At 36.5% G+C, this 21,084-nt stretch overlaps 1 protein-coding gene across 1 annotated transcript; it reads right to left on the minus strand.

Moving 5' to 3' along the window:
• Positions 1–328: 328 nt before the first annotated feature.
• Smp_124430 (putative coatomer beta subunit) lies at positions 329–16,056 on the minus strand (the record flags this gene model as incomplete). Its single annotated transcript, XM_018795983.1, has 12 exons — positions 329–433; positions 1,310–1,441; positions 3,970–4,194; positions 5,168–5,482; positions 6,244–6,566; positions 7,815–8,007; positions 10,852–11,066; positions 13,089–13,232; positions 13,284–13,376; positions 13,418–13,700; positions 13,738–14,448; positions 15,961–16,056. The coding sequence occupies 12 exons, from the start codon at positions 16,054–16,056 to the stop codon at positions 329–331; spliced, it is 2,835 nt and encodes a 944-aa protein (XP_018650241.1).
• Between the last annotated feature and the right edge of the window lie 5,028 nt (positions 16,057–21,084).

A 21,084-nucleotide genomic window follows, 5' to 3' on the forward strand; every position in this document is an offset into this window, starting at 1 on the left:
TGTTTTATGACAAAATTTATTCGATGAATCATTCACCCTGAAAACCATCGGTTGTCAAAAACCGTCACAAAACAACACTCATGCATGCTAAACAAAACCTTGATTTTCTCAAAATTGGCATAAAACTGTTATTTGGTGTTTCAAAGAATCCTGTATATGTATGGTTATGTAGATCTATCAGTGCCTTGTAGAATGCTGCGTTTATCAAAATCTTCGTCTCTCCACGGTATATTCCGTAGCCTTGTATAAGTTCGAAATTATGACCGGGCTGAAACTATATTCTCGATTCTTGTTTCTAGTATTCATCTATTCTGAATAGGTATTATTTTTATTCTGTGGAAACACGATACTGTTTTTGATAAAATTCAGCATGATAATCTGTGATAATCAGGAAGTTTGTTCCAAAGTGACTAGCAAGATTATCACATTTAAACTAAAATAAAAGCCTTTCAGTTGAAATCAAAATGTGACAGACAACAGTTGTTTTCCAAAGGAAATCCCAGTAGCTTTCCGGAAGTAAACTCCTACTAGTTGCATGATTCTTAAACCAGACTTTAAATCAATAACACTTGTTGGGAGTTAAATTATCTTCTGTCTGTTCAGATACTTGGTTGCAACCACATTTTCAACCTCGAATTTCAGCTGAGAACGAGAACCAAAGACATTTAGTGTCTACACTATTATAGTCTAGTTATTCGAGTTGTACTTTAACTTTCCATAACCACTCGTTTGGATCAGTATGTTGCACGTTGTGCAGTATCAGAAACGCTCAAGGTGTTTAACGAATATTACATTTTTCTCGATTTAAACATTTTATGGGAAGTTTGTCATTCACGCTGTGTTATGTAAGTTAATCAAGTGGATTATTTTAAACCATTTTGTATGTTAACAGAGAGAAAATCAGAAATTTACTGTAATATTTAACTTAACTGATCAATTCTTAATTCAGACTGAAAACGTGACACATAACTTAAGCTCAATCCTTTCGACTGAATTTCGCATAGAACTTCAGAACAGTATTTAGGGAAATCAAAGCAATCTCTGAAAAAAGATTTATATTAGACTAAGATACAAAAAAAACGAGAAGGAATAAAAGAACCAAAACATAGTAGCAACTATTACAAAGACGTAGTGCTTAACATACTCATGAGTAAAAAGTAATGCAGATGATTAAAAGATTTCATGCAGTTCAACTTACAGCAAAACAATTTGAGTAGGAATAAGCAAATACAGAGAGAAATAAACTGAGTTCCCTGTAGACAAAAGAATGAAGAAAAATTTCAAAGTAAGTAAATTAGTGACTATTCACCAATACATTATTAACTGGTGAATGAGAACGTATTACATTTGCATCGGAATTCTCATCATCTTGATGTTTTGTAGTGTTGTCGCTCGGGGTTTGAGAATTATTAACTGGCCAGTTCTTTTGACAGCTGCTAACCTATAAAACAGAAATGTGAAACCAATAGAAAGATGGGGATTGCGAAATAAACCAGTGGTAATACACTACTTAGAATAGTGTTATACATAAATTATGTTAAAAGATATACACCCCCATCGCTTCGGATCAAAATAGGCACCGATATTTCCAGAAGTAATTGAAGAACCCTAGTCAATTCATACTCTACAATTAAAAGGTGGGATTCAATGCATAAAGCCGATTATTTATTTTCAAGTTTGAAGAAGTTGAAAAAATAGTGCTTCGTTTGTGATTTGGCTTACGATAAGTTTTTTTAATTTAACTTGCGCATTAACAAGTGGTAAATGATGGTAATGACAATGAACTTTGTCATCTTATGTAAGAAACATCCTTAGTTTTTTTGATAAATTTAGGGGTGGCTCAGAATAGAAACCAGTAAGAATTTTGTTGTGGTTTTATTTCACATTGGAAAAAGTGAGAACTTGCTTAACTGAAGGAAATCTTTCAAATGGTGTTTCGGTAAGACGATAATTTATGGACGACCTTAGAGTAACGCTAAAATGAACTTGGAATGTCCACCTACTTAATAGGGTCAAATGAGGGTTATGTATTAGTATGAGGAATCAATATTAAGATTTAAAGTTGGATGTTAGGGTTAGAAATTTAATTTAATGTTTTCATTGCGAACTAACATTAGCTACAATGACAAAATGGTATTTAGCCAAATGAGTGAGTGAATTTCGCGCCGAAATTGAGGTTATCAATGGACTTATTTCTTACCTATGGATAAGTAATACAATATAGAAGTATGGCAAAAAGTTAATATTTTTTCTGGATTCGAAAAGGAAACGACATATAAAGAAATGATATATGAATTAAACTGGTAATCATTGACCAAGTCACCCACTTTAAATGCAACAAAACAACCAGAAAATATAAAACTTGATTTATCAACGCATACTATTGAATAGTTTCCTTTTAAACTACATTCATCCTACATTAAAGTACAAGATATTGACAATCAGAAGGGTTAAACTGAACGTACTCTTTCTCCCATTGTGACAGCCATACCCTGTGTTTTAGCTCGAATTCGTACATGACCAGTTACAGGTTGATCAGCTTCCGCTTTTTCCAAACATAAATTAGCTAAAACATGTTCGCCAAATATTGTCTTGGCATAAAGCGTCACGCAAAGATAATCACAATCACCCGAAAGAGCCTCAGTAGGTGTTAGGCAACGTAAATTCGTATGTCTTGTAATTTGAGACAAATAGGTGAACAGATCTTTGATTTGCGTATTCACAGTAACCTGAAATGATCACAAAGAGCCTTAATAAGTAATTGAGCATAAATTTACATGAAAAGAAACAAGCTACAACATGAATCGATTGAACATGACTCAAAAGAATAAGTTGATGTGATAATTTCGTCTATATATTCATTCAACCTCCAAACATTTTGTTATGAGTTTGATGCTCACCTTATTCTCCCATTCAAATTCAGACCACATTTGACGAAATTCACTTGGTGTACAAGTGGCCGGCATAATGTACTCCATGATATCAATATGAATATCATTTAACACAATGCAAGTTGTTTCGCCAGATGAACCCCGAACATCGTAAGAAATATTTCCGAAGATGATACCATTTTCAGTAGAAGAAACCTGAAAACATATATAAAATGCAATTAATTTAATCAGGTTGAAATGTAAATTAATAAGACAGTGAGTTCGATATTCAATTGGGCACATTGTAAATAAGTAGTAGAATAAATAAATATAGAATATAATCAATATTTAGATCGTCTAATATAAAGCTTTTTTTGATTTAGCTAATGAGTTTTATCACCAAACCTCAAAACTTTTTCTAGATACCTATTTGTTATGAATTTAGGAAAGAAGCTGTCTCCAATTTGTTGTGTTTTTATGCCCGCCTTTTTATCACGTGAATTATCTAGCAATCGGAATACGACATTTCCAATCTTAACACTTTGCCAAATCAATGACGTTCGACCAGTATGAACAGTCTAGCGTCCTTATTGATCCCTTGTCCGTCTAGCCCTTCCAATTGAGTCCAGAACACCAATTACAGCTTCTGCTATGCGAATCATTTATTTCAAGCGTATTTAGTTTATATACCAGACAGACAGATCGCATCATACCATGAAATAGAAAATAATATTTGTACGAGATTAAGCCAAAATGCGGCTGTGAACGTGGGAGACAATAATCAATAAACTGAATATAATTTAGGGGCAGTAATTCGTATAATAATAATCTATGGGTCAAAATGAAGCTTATAATAAGATGAATATAGATACATACAACCTAATCACTGTATAGTTATACAATAACAATATACATAGAATAATAGTCCATTAATAGATCCCGGAAGTTACCCGTACTTATGTCTTCGCTAGGATATAACACTGTTAAAAAGCAATAGGATAGAAAAATTCATTGTGATAATTTTTTTGTATTTTTCAGTAATTTTACGGTAACTTTAATATTTAATAAAAATTATACATAATATAGAATACAAACTAACCTTAATATTTGCTTTGATACTAGCAAAATCTTGAGGTGCAATTGTTAATGGACTAGGTTTTTCAACCAGACGTAAATCGCCTAATGTAGACAGTTCTAATGTTAAATTTTGCAGTGTATCTTTGGTTTGATTAACAACTAATACATCTAACAAAATATCGAATTGATTCACATGAACATACGCTTCTGCGTATACAGGATCAGAAAAGCCAGTTAATTGGTGAACCTAAAAATTTTTGAAAAGAAAATAACTGATTCACTGAAGAAATGTATAACTTTGATAACAGCATAGAGTAATAATAATAATTATTATTATTATATTTTGTGTTTGTGAACCAGTAATATTATTCAGGTGCCCAAACTGAAGTAGACAGAGAGGGTTTCAAATCCGTAACCGAATGAAGTTGCAAACTTAGAGGACAGAACGCTGAATAACTTGTATGTGTAATATCTTGTTAATTAAAAAACTGCCAGATTTAAATCAGCTACCAAAATAACCTGATCAATGGTTGTAGTCTAGGTAGTAAGCACTTGGAAGAATTAACTGGGTGGTATGGCACACAATCAATCACAGTGACGCAGATGGATTTACTCCTTATATTCTTTTGGATCTTCAGTTAAAGTATTCCTTCATACATATTTTTCCTTTATTTTTCTCACAATGTTTATCCATTCCCACTATTATGGGTACTTCGATTATCGCAACTGCTGTTATTCATTTCGTTGATCTCATTTTGTTTAGGTGATTTAGTATGCCAACTTGGGCACCGCAAATTTCTGCCAACCTCTACATTGATTATTACTGACTGACCTGGATATTACAAAAATTCATCACATGAAGCATGGTTTATATGATCACTTGATAAGAGTTAAATTTTATTTGGAAACAATTATATAGGACTATAGGTATTTTAAAACTTCTGTAACTTGGTCACTGAGTACAAATACATGGACGTAACCCTGATGTACACTTTTATGTGAGTACTAGTGACATTAACCAGCCGTCCACACCACACTGGGTAGAAAGGTTTGAACCTGGGATCTAGTAGTTAAAGGGAGAGGGATTTAACCAATGAGCGATTGCCTGTTTAGTTTGTAGATATGAAGGAATCTTAATTAAATCTACTATTTCCAATAATATCAAGATGTGAGTACCTAAAAACAGACAAGTTCATACAAATAACGTTTGTTTACTTTACCTTACTGAGCTTAGATGTAGCATAAGCATCACCAGCATTTCCTTTTCCACCTGCACCCAGTGCTTGGCTAAGTGTTAAGTCAAAACGATCTACTGTGTCACCAAACTCAGTTTGGCCAGTAAGTAGAGAGAATTTGATAGGCGCGTCCGCACGATTCAACTCAGCCAATTGTTTTTGATGCTCAATTAAGCCTTGATTACGAGCTTTAGCATTGTTTTTACGTTCTGACTCTTGGTATGTAAGCATTTCAGTAAGGCAGTCACGAGATGTATGTTCGAAAGCCTCTAAGACTTCAGGACGACGATCAGCCAAGATCTGTACAAATGGAAAAGTAAAGCCAAAAATTGTTTGGTTACGTAACATTAATTATAAAGAATTCCAGAAGACATAGAACTAACGTTAATTATGGAGAGCTTTCCTCGATGTTTTCCACTTTTTATTAGTCCCCACCGTTTATGTAGTCCGAGAAGAATGGTCAACAGATAAGATCCTGAGCTACTAAGTCCAGTGAGTTGCCTGCATAGATCCGGGGTTTTGAAGTACTATCATAAGTTAACCTGACATACCTAGCTTTTACTCAAACGTGAAACTTTCAGAAAATGAGTTATCAAACCTCAGTATTACTAGCATTCTATAAAACAATCAAGTAGATAATATTTCATTGAGACTTTGTATTGCTTACATAATGCTTTAGATGTCAGGACTGTACCACTGAGTTATACTGGCCGCCTGTTCATGTAAAGAAATCAGCAATGGGAACAAGGTTGGTCATTATAACCACAGAGAGGCATTCATCTTAAGATAATTTATTTGATATTACTAGAGCTGGAAGGTAGTACAAATTGAATTTGAATCTCATGTTGACGGTTGACATTCACTAAATAACTGTTATTTATAAATCGGACAATTCGCTTATAAGGAGAGAAATTTCGGTCACTGATTTTGTCTAACTATGACTACCGGTATTATATTATACATTATTCATCATTGAAGTAAAATGATTTACCATCATGTATTAATAAAACAAGTAGGCAAAAATCAAAACAAAAACTCCATAAGATCAAAAATTATCCTACCTTTAGACAAATCCACATACGATCTAAGTGGTCAGGATTTACTTGATGGGGAAGTAGTTGACTAGTAGCCAAATGTATCATACTCGCAATGATAAGCATACATTCAGCAGCGAATGAATTTTCTTTTGAAGTTATTTTACTTTTTGTGCTTTCATCTTTAACAGTTTTCATTTGTTCTTGTTTAAGAATCAATGAATATCGATAAAATAATTTCACTAAACAGGCAGATAATACAACTCCAGGCATATAATGTGATTCGAATAGAGCTGCTTGTAGGACAGGTCGTTTTATTGCATTTACAGAGCTAGAATCTTTATTCGAACCTTAAATAATTTTAAAAATGAAACGGGGACAACTAATCAATTGATCACTTTTAACATGGATAGATCTGCTGTTTCATAGGACAAATATTTTAAACAATTCACGTGTTCATTAGAGTAAAACATCAAACGTCAAAAAGTGTGATAGATTCTTTATCATTTCCTACAGTTAAATTCAATTACGGTGCACGCTCCCTGAGGCTGAAACAACATGCACTATACATGTTAAAACCATTGAACTTAGTGTTTCAAGGTGGAACACTCATTGAATCATGATATCTACTGGGCCCAAACACATGGTAGCAGATTTTCAGGTTACTTACAAGGTGTTGTACACCTTATGCTTAATTTCGGAAATGGCTAGAAACAAATAGGTCAGAAAAAAATAGATGATAACATCATCATTTCGTAAACATTAAGTTTAAATTATAAGCACAAAATGGCTTTCTGTCTGCCTGAGCAATCCTAATTTCGGAACACTGGTTTTGTGATCAAAGAACTCTGTTTTTAACAAACAGGTCATGTGTTCATCTTGTTATTTTCATCTTATCTTGCTCATGAGGTATAGTAGCTTAAGCCAACACATGTCTATGCCAGGCTCTATGTTGATGTCTGTCTGATTGAAGTTCTAACACTTTCATCTACTTGAATTTAGAGACCCACGTATTATCACTACCTTGTTCACAAAGTGCCTCTTAAAAACGAGTTAATAAACCTGTTCTTGGTAAATGAACTACACTGATATTAAGTACTGCTTAATGTGCACTAAATTAAGCTGTTAATATAGTTAATATGATCATCTAGTTGGTCTTTGCAGGATGGACAAGTTGTTAAGTTTTGCTGATTGAACAGATGAAGAAATAAGTATATATATATATATATATTTCTGTCTAGTTATACATTTTTAATGTACAGCAACTCGTATTGAAGCCCTATTGTATCCGTTACATCAATCGGACGTGTTAGTTTTCCTTCCCTCACAATTTTGCACGGTATCTTATTGTGTTTCGGGTATCTGAGTCACTATGAACACAATAACATGGTGAAGATAATCTTGGCTGAGTAAGTGAATACTTAGCTGATGATTTTGACGATAGATGATGACATATCAAATACCATCTTCAGTGAAACATCGAAATAGAAAATTTCGGAAATTCGGGGTTTCAATTACAACCAATGACGTCTGAAACTTAAAAACATATCTAAATGCATTATATTCTAAAACAAAATATATTGATTTACGTAACCTACGAAGAGTGAGAGCAGATTGAGTTGCGTATGTCCCATCTGCGGTAACACGTTGTGCTGGATTGACACCAACATTTACATCACCTGAAATTAGTACGGACGGCTGGCTTTGGTTTTCAGCAGACGAATCCACTGGATTCGCTTGACTGGCCTGTCTGCGTAACTCCTCATCAACAAGTGGTAGCTCGCCAATAACCTTGGTAAGATGATAGTCAAAATGCGAATAAAGAAATTAGAAATAATAAATAAATAAGTATATATATATATATATATATATATATATATAATGAAGCATGCACCTGGCTTCGTGCTGGACTGCATGTACGCCAGCCTAGTGGTATTTACCCCAGGCTTCAGCGGTTATTATTTTCTTGACCGGGGTACCTAGCCTGTCGTATGCTCTGGTCGTGTTCTAGAGTAACTTTCGGGTTGCCTGATCTGCCAAGGGGGACGGGACAGAGCATGATGGTATTGTTGTGTGCTAGGTTCAAATCCGCCCCGTTATTGTTCTCATATGCCCCAAATGCGCTGCTGCGGATGAGAGTGGGGAGAGCCCGCCCTCTCTCGAAATGCTCTCACACGACCACGCGTATACAGCCTCTGCCGGGGAAGTCCCTACTCACTGCCTTCTCGTTGCGAGGGTGTTGTTTACGAAATTGAAAGGACGAAAAGCGAATGTCTGGTGCTTTAACAGGGTTGGTAGTCACGAGGGGGAGTTGGAAAACCCTCATTCCAAACTAGTGGTTCACATGGACTCTAGTATCCTGAGGGAGCAAATGGAGTATGAACCAAAGCCTCCGGGTGTGGCCCCCTAAGGAAACCACCTGCTTCAGTTTTGGGACCTGGGCAGTATCACAGCCCTCGCACAAATCAAATGAGATTTGTGTGGCACATATATATCTGGTGTACCCTTGTACCAATATTTATGTGTTTAAATAAATAAATAAATATGCCGTAAATTCTAATTTACATAGATGTTATCTGAGCTCGAAAATTTGATCGTGACTCTCTGTCGTATTTTTGCTTAATAATATTAGGATAAACTTCCAAGGGAAGTGAGGAGTCAATATTTCGCTATATATGTTAGTGTTGGCAGTTTGTTCCAGTGGTCTGGGATGGTCTTTGTAATGGAGCAATTTGTCTGGTGCAATGGTTTCAGTAGCAGTTCCGATCCTGTTCTATCATCCTGAAACCTAACAAATCATTTTCTACTTTTATTGACCTCATAAGGGCCAAATGAGTAGAATTTCGTTTTCTATTTGAAGTACCGTAGCACACTGTATGTTGTGTATATTTTATAAGTAAAATTATGTTCAATAACTCCACTTTCTCATATTTATTGTAATTTGACTATGAATCTCGGTTAATTTACACCCCACATAACTAGTATCCTGAATCCCCTTGAGCTATTGAATAAATGTTTTGTCCCAAATGCTACCTTTTTGAAGCTGTGTACGCAAAGAAAATTTATCATCCACAAAGTTTACATACTGATGTGGATCGGACAACAAACAGATTTCGGTCAATAAACTGGAAAGCAGTATTATTGATGAAGTCGGCTTGAGACTTTTTGCCGTGTTGCAAATAAGTTCTTGATATGTCAATTCAAAACGCATACTACATATACATTTTCAAGAGGATATTGCACGGAAGTAACTGGGAATAAAATGGATAACATCTGCAACTTGCAGCTATGCTATTTCCAATGATTGCAATCGGAATGCAACTAGAGATAAATTCTACAAACTACTGAATAGCATTGTTGTGATGACGCAAAATGTGGCAGTCAAACATTTACATACAATCACATGGGACTTTTTAGTTGCACATTCAATAACAATAATTCATCCCAATTGTTTGCAGATTACAAACTTTTTGATCGGCACCACCTTTTGACAGATAATACCCAATATTTTCTACACAATCAAATCTCATTATTTCAAGATGCTGCTGTATTCGGTTACTAACGGTGTAAACTTCGATTTGGGCACCTTAGTAGTATTCCAGCCCTCACACAAATCGAATGATTCATGTGGCTCACATCTGTTTGGTGCCTCTTTATACCAATGCTTATGTGCTTAACAGAACTATCTATCCTTCTTCGGTATGTGACTGGATTATCGTATTCTAGTCAAAGCTAAACAATCATTTAGCGTTTCACTAGTTGCTAAATTACTACACTACATCGGTAGACTAACTAATTTAAGCAAATGTTAAGTGAACAAGATTTTGGATAAGCTATCGATCCACTGACTAGTACAAAAAAGTCATCAGTACTTAATTCGTGTTAAGGATAAACGAGTTAATTCATCCATAGCTTTTTAAAATGTTCCCATTAAAAATGTGCTATGTATCTGTGAGTTCCTTGAAATGTTTCCACGTATGTTTGTTTACTTCAACAGATGAAGGGCGTTGCCATCAAATGTAGAAAATTTCATAACGTCTACATAAAAACCTTGAAACATAGTCATAGAGTACGAAGAGACCGCAGTTGATAAGTATAATAGCAATCAAAAGATTTCCTAACATACACAATCCATTAGAAAGTAGACTGACAAAATTATATTTAATGCAACTCCTTTATGAAGTACAATTTTGAGCTACACTTTGTTTGATTAGTGACGCTGCCCAGCTACGCAAAGTCAAATAGGTAAGGCCATTTTAGGAACTGTTATATACTAGTTGGAAGCCAGGCACTTTAACCACTAACCCAGTGGTACCAGTGAAACAATTGTTAAATAGTACCCTGATCAACGATTTACAAAAACGTAGTGAAAGTTGGATTAGCACTCTAAAAATGTTTATTTAGATTACTTCAGGATTTGTCTTTAAATCAGTATTTAATCCACGTGGTCTCTTAATAACAAACTTTCTAACACAGCAGTCTCGAAATAATACTGAATGCCAATGCATAAAAAGGCACGAAAACTCAAATGACTTTTTCACGGTTGTTCTCAATGAAGATGATACTCTGATGAGAGAAGTTACTGGGGTTTCCGAAAATAAATGATTTGAGAGCGTTATGATAAGTCAAACTAACCTGGCGAATAAGAGTCATAAAGGAGTTAATTTCTTCATAAGTAGTACAATATTCACCAAAAATCCACACTAAATGTCGAAGAGTTTCACGGCCGACAATCGATGGAAAAATTTGCATCAATTTTTCCAAAATTTCAGCCTTTCTTTGAGGAAATCGCTCCAAAATTTCACGTAAAAATTTACAAGCCTCGTTCGCAGCTCGTGTATCGCCAATTTCTTCGTAGGTCAGGATCTTGAAAATTACAAATAAATACAACAGTTGTTATACGATGTATTATTTATTTATTAAAACATGTAAACATTGGTGCAAAGAGGCACCAAATAGATATGCGCCATATAAATCGTTCGATTTATGTGAGGGCTGGGATACTGCCCAGGTGCTCAAACTGAAGCAGTTGGTTTTCTTAGGGGGTCACACCCGGAGCCTTTGACCCAAAGGTTTGATCCACAAGGCAGTGGAGCATCGTAAGGAGATGCAGTCCCATGGAAGTCGGTGACCAATGATTCATTCATACGCCATTTGCTCCCTCAGGATACTAGAGTCCATGTGAACCACTAGTTTGGAATGAGGGTTTTCCAACTCCCCCTCGTGACTACCAACCCTGTTAAAGCACCAGACATTCGCTTTTCGTCCTTTCAATTTCGTAAACAACACCCCCGCAACGAGAAGGCAGTGAGTAGGGACTTCCCCGGCAGAGGCTGTATACGCGTGGTCGTGTGAGAGCATTTCGAGAGAGGGCGGGCTCTCCCCACTTTCGTCCGCAGCAGGGCATTTGGGGGCGATTTAGCAACTAGTACGATTAAACTAGAAATTATGCAAGGAGAAAATGAAGTCTCACTAAAGTTAAGAAATGCATATAACGTCACAGTAGAATCACACAGAATAAATTGGGGACGAAAACAAACAAACCTAACGTAGCACAAAGTGTATAGTTTTACACTTAATAGCTCTCTGAGTCTGAATTTCAGCTAAAAAGTCTCGGAACAACCCAAACGCCATCAATAAATTACATGAAAATACATAAATGTCGCTTATATCCCCCTGTCTGAACATGAGGTGTTGTAGATTCGGTTGATAACCACTTATGCTAGGTTCTACAAGGTTTGTGACCGAATCATTAACTGACTGATATGCACCAAGAAGTTGCAGTGATAAAGCTGAAACTTTTACTATATGAAATAGAATATAACCAACCTAGCACTTAGAGAAATGTGTGGATCTAAGTTGACACATCATAACAGAATGCTGAAAGTTAACAAGAGGGAAATCAAAGAAGTAGAGATGATAACACTAACAGCAGTGGAACATTAAAAAGGATAGAAACGGCGAAAGAAACGACATAAAACATAGAACAAAAGGTAAAATAATTTTCATGGCTAAAAGGAATATACAAATGAATGATTATGGAGCCATTTTAATTCATCATTGATTATCGTATGGACTTCAATTAGACGATAACGGCAGCCAATGGTTGGAGACAGTGAATGTAGGGTGTGGTAACTTGCATCAATACACATTTGTGCTAGGTTCTATGTCGGCTGACTGATGTGACAAAGCTTAGAACTAGTCGCAGTAGTGTTGTTGCATTCATTGATCTTGGATACAAAGGCGAAATGAACTGGACGGTCGAACTTATATCAAGCAGCTGAAGTTTGCTAAAAATGAAAATATGCTGGAGAAAAAATAACTAACTATTTTATCCAACCCCCAAATGCCCTGGTACGGCCGAGAGTGGGGAGAGTCCGCTCTCCCTCTCCAAATGCTCTCACATGGCCACGCGAATATATAGCCTCTTCCAGGGAAGTCCTACTCACTGCCTTCTCACAGCATTACTGTTGTTTACGAAATTGAGAGGACGAAAAGCGAATGTCCGGCGCTTTAACCGGGTTAGTGGACACGGAGAGTCCACCTAGGGGAGTTGTAAAACCCTCATTCCAAACCAATGGTGCACATGGGTTCCAGTATCCTGAAGGAACAAATGGCGTATGAACCAATCGTTGGTCACTGGCTACCAAGGGACTGCATCTCCTCAAGATGCTCCACTGCCTTGTGGTCTAGACCATGTCAAAGGCTCGGGGTGTGGCCCCCTAAGAAAACCACCTGCTTCAGTTTGGGCACCCGGGCAGTATCACAGCCCTCACACAAATCAAATGAGATTTGTGTGGCGCATATATATCTGGTGCCCCCTTGTACCAATATTTATGTGTTTAAAAAATAATTATCCAGTCAAATGATACTTACTTCACAAATTGTCGGTACGATGCTTGGTAATACTTCTGGAAACCGTAAGCAAATATCATATATAGTGTGCACTAATGAAAAACGGTAAACAGATTCGTCAGAATTTTGATCATCTCCAGATGACTTTTCTCCATCACTAGCTGGAGCTGAAGGTCGTGTATTCGTGCTGCAAGCTTTGATAAGTTCCTTACGAAATATCTTAATCAATTCTTCAGCTGTACGAGCTGTCACTAAATCCATCGTTAAATTAAGTGTTTTCTGACGAACTTCCATATCAGATGCATCTATAATAAAGAATATATCAGATGGAAAACAACAAACTTACTTATGATCTGCACGATATCCATAATTAGGTCCTGTAGAATACGCTCATGATACTGACGTAAATCAGTGAGACGTGACAATACAATTAGTTTTACATTGTTGTCACTTTCTTTCAGGATTAAATTAATGTAACAACTTGCGGCTGCCTTAATGGCACTAGGAGCAGAACTTAGTGTTGTCAGCGTCCCTGCAGCTTCATAGCGCACAGCAGCACTACTAGATTGTAATAAGCTGTAAATACAACGAATAAACCGTAACCTTTCAGAAGGTTTAGCGAGACATACCTAGAGAATAAAAAGAATTATGTATGTGTGGACTTACTTTGTAGATTAACTCTACAATTATGAGCTGAAGAATATCACCGAAATTTTGTACTTCATCCAAACAAGAAGTAAGATAATCAAGAGCAGTACTCTGACTGACATGAAGCAACATCATAAAAGCATTCCTTTTGCAAGAAGAATCTTGCTCTTGTTCGAGGAATCTTAGAATTTTCTCAGGTGCATCCGGAATAAGCGATTCGAAGTTTTTGTATATCGTAAAAATTGCCAGCACTGCATTTCGTCGAACATATGCATGTCGATGTTCCAGACACTGTTGAATAGATGGCATAATAGGCTCCAGTAATTCAGGTTCTTTTAATTTACACAGAAATCGTAAAGTTGACCCACGGATGAATTCATTAGGGTGTTGTAAATCTTTGCGATAAGCATCACATACTAGTATCATTTCATGGAGCAGTTTCCCGTCTGAACTGTACTTAGGCACAACTTCCCAGAATAAAAGCAACAACTTTTTAATCATGTGATCCTGTGACGGCATAACAAAGCGAATCACAGTCATTAATAAATTTGGGAACTTCTCGCCATTAATAATTAGCCGAATGAGTTCCTTAAGTGCCTCTCTTTTCACATTATCATTGCTGTTCTGCAAATCGTCTTTGAGTTTTTGCTCAGTATATGTTTTTGTTTCAGATGACAAACCGACTAAAGTATAACATATTTGATCACTAGCCATACTTCTTGAACCAGCCTTTTAAATAAATAAATAAAATGTTTAATATCTCTTAAAAACATTAGGAAAGTTTTCTTTACAATATCCACGTAAAATAACTAGCTGCCGATACATAGCCCGACAGAAGGTTCTATAACCAAAGAGATAAAGAAACTTCATGATAACCATCAAACCGACAGATGTTGATACAGATGCATACAATGACAACCTGAGTAAGCAGACAGGGTTTTAAGAAAACGGCCCGAAGTAATTTTGCTAAATACGATAAGAGGATGCACTCTTAATCGGAGGCGAATAGCTAAATGAACAGAAACATATTACCCCAATAGATTTAAGTTGATATTTCAAGATATGTTTGAGTCAAGACCTGAGATGGAAGCACATGTAAGAGAACATTGTTGAATTTACATGTTTACAACGATACTGTAACCGTATTTACTGTATATCGAGTCTCTTCACAACAACGTGCAATTTGGTCAGGTTGGGACTATATTGAAATCTTTATAGTGGTTAGAACAATGACTTAGTAGTTCGGTTGCTTTAATAACTTGTATGTGGGGAGAGCTGTACTATGTTTGTTTAATAATATTACTCACGCTGAGATATATTACATCTTATTACTAGACAAACTGTATCGCTTATAAAACTACCTATTATTGAGTACAAGTGAGAGAACAAATTTCTGGACTTTTGCCTTTTACAAATGCGTATTCCTTGATTTTGTTCATAATGTTGCTCCAGCTATTGTTTTCCTGACTTTCCGATGCTTGAAAAAATGTAAAATCCGTACTAACTGGTGAGTCAACTTGCAACTATAATTATAAAGCGTATATTTTGTGCACATGAAGTCAGACGGCACAAATCGGTGCACATAAAACTCGCCTTACTATATGCAGCTAAGTAACTTGTTGAGCTCCAGTCGTTTTTAATACATATTTATTTTGATGTCTTTTGAAACGATATTCTCGATGTTTAAAACACTCCACTATCAACGCCACTACTTAGTTTCGTCCACTTTCACTAATGATCATTTTATTTCGTCTCGTCGTACTAATGTAGTATGATGATATGCCAACACACCCGTCCAGACCAAGTTGCTGACAAATGTAAGATAGTGATTGTCTGACGCCCAAAATCCATAGAAGAAAGTTTGTTGAATAATTAATTGCTAAGCGCTTTACGATAATAGCCGTAACTATGAATACACTGTTTTAAACTTTTGTGATAATGCTAATTATATATTTGTCAGTAACCAAAAGCAGTTACGAAACACAACGAGACCATAAGTTTTGAAAAATGTGTCCACTTAGTGCTAGAAATCACTTAATCTGAATTTTTACTCGGTATGTATGTATGTATGTATGTATGTACTAAGTATGTACAAACGCCATTGAAGATAACATGATGAAAAAGTAATGAATTTTAGACCAAAGCAAATTAGTAACTTGGATTATGTCATTTAGGTTTGGGAAGTAGCTATTTTGGTGTACAAATGATATATCACCACTCACAATTATACAGAAAACACACCTTAACACGTCGATGACGTAACGCGAATATTAGACTGCGCGCACCTTTTGGTTGAGATGGTACAGGACTTTTGTTATTCAATGGCTGGAGTTTCATATTCAGATTTGTGTAGTAAGGACAAAGGGCCTACATCCTATGTTATTCTTGTTCTAGTATGCTTCTGTGAGTGTCTAGTCTTTTCTTGAATTAGTCAATTGAAGGTGCGGATACCAAGGTAACAGGTTCCGAGAATTGATGACTCGGTGTGAAAACATGTATATCACAGGTATTTTGTTCGTTCTTGGTTTCCCTACTCTCCTGTTGTATCCTCTGAGATGTCGTGTGAGAAGAGAAGGAGAGGATATATTATGTCAAAAATCATTTATTGGTATTCTATACATCAAAATCAGATCACCTCTTAATCTGCTATAGGACAGAGTAAAGAGGTCTAGCTTTTCAAGCCGCCCTTTGTATGATAAATCCCGGAGTTCTGGGAGTACATGGTTAGCTGCCCTCTGTACTTTTTCCAGGATATCCGAGCTATATCTTGAACAGGGGCTTGCAACCTGAACTCAGTTTTCAAGCTTAGTTCTTACTAGGGTTTTGTATACTGCAATGAACATGGTAGTATCTAACTTGGTGAATGTCCATCTTAAAACCCATAGGATTCGGAACCCCTTAGCTTCAACCTATCGGCAGTGAGCCATGGTCTTAAGATCATGACTTGCTGTCACCCTAAGATCCTTGTGAAACTGGGCCGTGAGTACATGCACCTCCCCTATGTTATATCTATTTGCCTTCATATCCCCAAAGTGCATGCAGACACACTTTGTCGTATTGATAGGCATCAACCACCCTTCAAACCAGTTATTCACAATATTTAAGCATGTCCGAAATGCACATGCATCCGCGTCACCTGTTATTTCTCGCCAGATTCTTACATAATCAGCGTATAATAACATTCGGGACTCAACTATACCTAGGAGTTCATTTACATACAGCGTAAAAAATAAATGACCTAGGTCAGAGCCTTGAGGTATTCCACTAAGTACTGGTCTCCAGGTGAAGCACTTCGAATTCACACTTACTTTCTGTCTACGACCTACCAGGAAATCCTTAAGCCATTTTACGAGAGGTCCGACGATGCTAAAATTTTCTAACTTTAATAGTAGCCTATTTGTTGGCGCCTTGTCAAATGGTTTGATGAAGTCTGTACAGACAACATCTACTGATTTTCCATTGTCTAGAGCATTTATCCATTGCTCCCTTACTATAAGGCAATTTGTTGTGCAAGATAAACCTTTTCTGAAACCGTGTTGTTCGCCGTTTAACAAATTGTTAGTTTCCACAAATATCATAATTAGTCTGTTTGAATATTCTTTCCAGTATTTTAACTGGTCAGGATAACAGGTCAGTAGTTTGATGGAAGTTGTCTTGGTCCTGTTTTATGTATTGGAGTGACGGTTGCATCCTTCCAGTCCATAGGCAAGACGCCTTGGTCAAGTGACATATTGAATATCACAGTTAGTGGGGCTGCATGAAATTTGTCTCAGGACTTTAGGGTATAGTTCACCCTGTCCTGTTGACTTTTCCGTGTGTAAAGTGTTGATGGCCTTGAGTACATCGTCTCACTCAGAGCCAACAGTTAGCAGACGATCTATTGACTTCGTATTTGGGTCTAGTCTTTCGTCTAGAAGATGCTCCTGAGTGAATACTGCCCCGAAATAATTTCCCATAGCCTCTGCTTTTTCCTGATCATCCTCTGTCATTTCAGATCTACTTCCTTCCGTAGTTTGGTTTGAAATACAATGCTATGTCCTTGTTCTGCAATGTATGCACGAGAATAGTCTCTTAGACTGCTTAATTACAGATTGTGCCAATTGCATTTCATATTTTCTCTGAGCTTCCCGGATTGTAGTTGTACACTTATTTCTTACCGACCCGCAGTGTTCCATAGTACTTGCTGTACCAAGGATAATAGTAACGACCTAACATTTCTTCTTTTGTCTTAATAAATGTCTGAAGAGCAAGTCCAAGAGAGACGAGGAGCTTCGTAGGTCAAATCTGTTGGGATCTCTAATGTGTTGAAGTAAAGCTAGTATATTTGAGTTTTCTAACACTTTGCAATGAAATGACGTTATCGATGACACTAATTCTAAGTGTACCCAGTTTATATACGGTGCATTAAAGTATCCTACAATAAGGCTTTTACTCCCATTACGTCAGGACTTAAGTTTGATTAGGAGGAAGTCATCTACTGCACATTCTGGACTGCGGTTTACTACAACTGATTCACTATTTTTCAGTCTACATTTCAGTCTGCAACGCACCAATTCACATGTCCCTGAATCATGTGCCACTGTCTCAACAGCTCGTATGGTTAAATTACTTTACGTGTACAGGATAACTCCACCCCTACGGTTTCATCCGTCAGCCCTACTGGATAAAAAACCAGCCAACCGAATTTCATTATCAAACACTTCTGACGCTAACCATGTTTCTGAGACAGCAATAACATCCGGTTCTTCTATATCCACCACTGTCTTGAGCCCAGCCATTTCATATAGTAGGCCACGAGCATTTGTGTAGCGTATCTTCTCTTCTGTGGAGGACTTCCTCTTACCACTCAGAATGGTTATGGGATCATTTTGCTCCGAACTTTCACAGTTTGTAAACCCTTATGTGCCCCTTCCAGCCAAACAAGTTGGTGAACCCTAGTATGCTCTTCTGGAGAAGAGGCTACTTCGGGGCCCAATAGTTGTTTTTGCACTATTTTTTGTTTTTTGTTTTACTTACTGCCCGGTGATTGCTGGTCACCTATGTACTACATAGCAGTGATTGATTATTCCTTTTTTAGGTGATAATGTCTTATTACAGCCAGGATATGGACATTTATTTTGGTTATTTTGAGAGTTATTTTTGTTTATTTTGGTTTTAGCTTCAGTTTTAGTTAGATTGTATCGTGGATGACAAGAGTGAATATGTCTATTTAGCCAACCCAAAGTCTTATACATCTTATTACAGTCAGTTAGGTGACAGTTACATAGGGCTTTATTGGTAGTTTTATTTTGGTGATTATTACTACAATATCTGTTCATCTCTTTAACTGTGGCAAACATTCTATTGCAGTTTATATTTTGACATAAATGCTTAAGATGTCGTTTTCCTGTTATGTTTGGGAAGTGCTCTTGATATGCGTTTATTTTAACCTTACTGGGCTGGTTTATCCAGTTACTAGGAAGTCGTTCGCCCATTTCCCTAATGTTTTGGAGTACTTGTCCTAACCAGTTCTTGGTACAGGTTTTTCTACTGTTACTCAATTTTTTAAAAATTACTATTTAAAGGCCTTACCATTAGACTATTTGGTCTTTTATGTGCCATAAGTTTTGTCTGTTTTGCATGATTTTATTAGTTATGTTTGGCAAGTTTATTTTAAGTTCGAGTTGTTCAACGGTAAGTTGTTTTCAATCTTTTATACCAAAAATTATTCGTCTTACTGTATCGGAACCGTTTCTCATCTGGACCAGTCTTGTTTCCTTAGCACTATGGATTCTAGACCGTATGTAAGAATGGGGGTCATTGAAGAATCCACCAGTTTCATTTCAGTGCTAAGGCTTAGTTCTTTAGATTTTAGTATTGCCTTGATCTTAATTATTGCACTCTTAGCTTTTTCTCTGTTATGGGCCATAACACTGTCAGGGGTTCCTTTGTTATTTATAGTAGAGTCAAGATAGTGGAAGGTTTCTACTTCTTCTATCTCCTTATTTTCTATCTTGACGGCTGATAAGTAGATTTTCTTATTTATTATCAGAGCTTTGGTCTAGGAGGTTGATATTTCCATACCAATGCTGGTTACGTATTGTTATAGGTGGTGAAAGGCTTTAATAGCCTCTTCCGTTGTATTACTGATTCGACACAAGTCACCAGCATACTCTAAATGCTTAATCGTCCGAGTCTTATTATGCTGATCATTTAGGATAATCTTTCTTAAGGTTTTATCTATTGTGTGTTCTACTATATTTTGGAAGACTAAATTGAAGATGGCCGGACCTTCTTTACTACCCTGCCTAACTCCCCTATGCATTGTGAGATTTAGTTGTGTGTTCCTTAGATAACCCTTAGGGTTATCTAGTAGTTTATCTATGCAGGAGTTTATATTATTTTATGGACATATTTTAGCTAATGTGTCTAAGATTAATTGTTTTGGTACGGTGTTAAAAGCTTTAGTTAAGTCTACGAAGGTTGAGACTAAAGTACGGTTTGTATCTAGAGAGGTTTGAATTATTTGCGCTAATGTTGTTATTGCACGGGTTGTGGATAGGTCTTTCCTAAATCCGAACTAAGTTATTGGGAGATAGCTATCAGTTAGTTGTACAAGTTTACTACAGACTATGCCCGCGAATAGCTTTCCTAGTGTGTCTAGTAGGAAGATGCTTCTATAGTTATCAGGGTCTAATCTAAATCCTTTATTTTTGTATAAACCTACCACATCTGCATCTATTCAGTGGTCTGGCATAGTGCGTGGTTTTTTCCACATGTGATTCATTATTTTTAGCACGAAGTTTCTTTCATCGTTTCGGTGTCGCTCATTTATTTATACTTCTGCCGATTGTCTCTTAATACGGTCAACCAGGCTGAGATCCTCAAGGACGAATATTCCGAATCCAATCAGTTTACGTGAGTTTCATAGAATCTAGTTTCTTTCTTCAACCGAAGCAAAGATAACCTTTGAGGAGCGGCTTTTCTGAGTACTTTCAGAATCCACCTTTTGTCCTATTTTATAAAGTTTACGGATGCTAACTCTACAAAATGTCTCTAGGAGTAACTTGCTTATTAAGGACTTTATATGACCAAGGTCATGCCCAAATCTAACCCTTATTCCTTTTCGAAAGGTTCTCTTAACCTTCGAAAAATGACTGACCTATCGGCGAAGTCCGTTTTAACAAGCTGTGGAATTTTAATTCCTGAAATCCTCTCTTCCCTGAAACCTGATTTAACTCCGAACGCAGAGGTTTCATTCTGTTCTCTTACTTTTCCTTTTCTGGTTATGACTTTAAGCCAATCATTTACCTTATTTTGCCTATTGATCACACCCTCTACACCGCTCAGACTTTGCTCCACCATAGTCTGTTTTGCGTCAACATG

This window comes from Schistosoma mansoni, chromosome 2, assembly GCF_000237925.1.
Source record: "Schistosoma mansoni strain Puerto Rico chromosome 2, complete genome".
Lineage (NCBI taxonomy): Eukaryota > Metazoa > Platyhelminthes > Trematoda > Strigeidida > Schistosomatidae > Schistosoma > Schistosoma mansoni.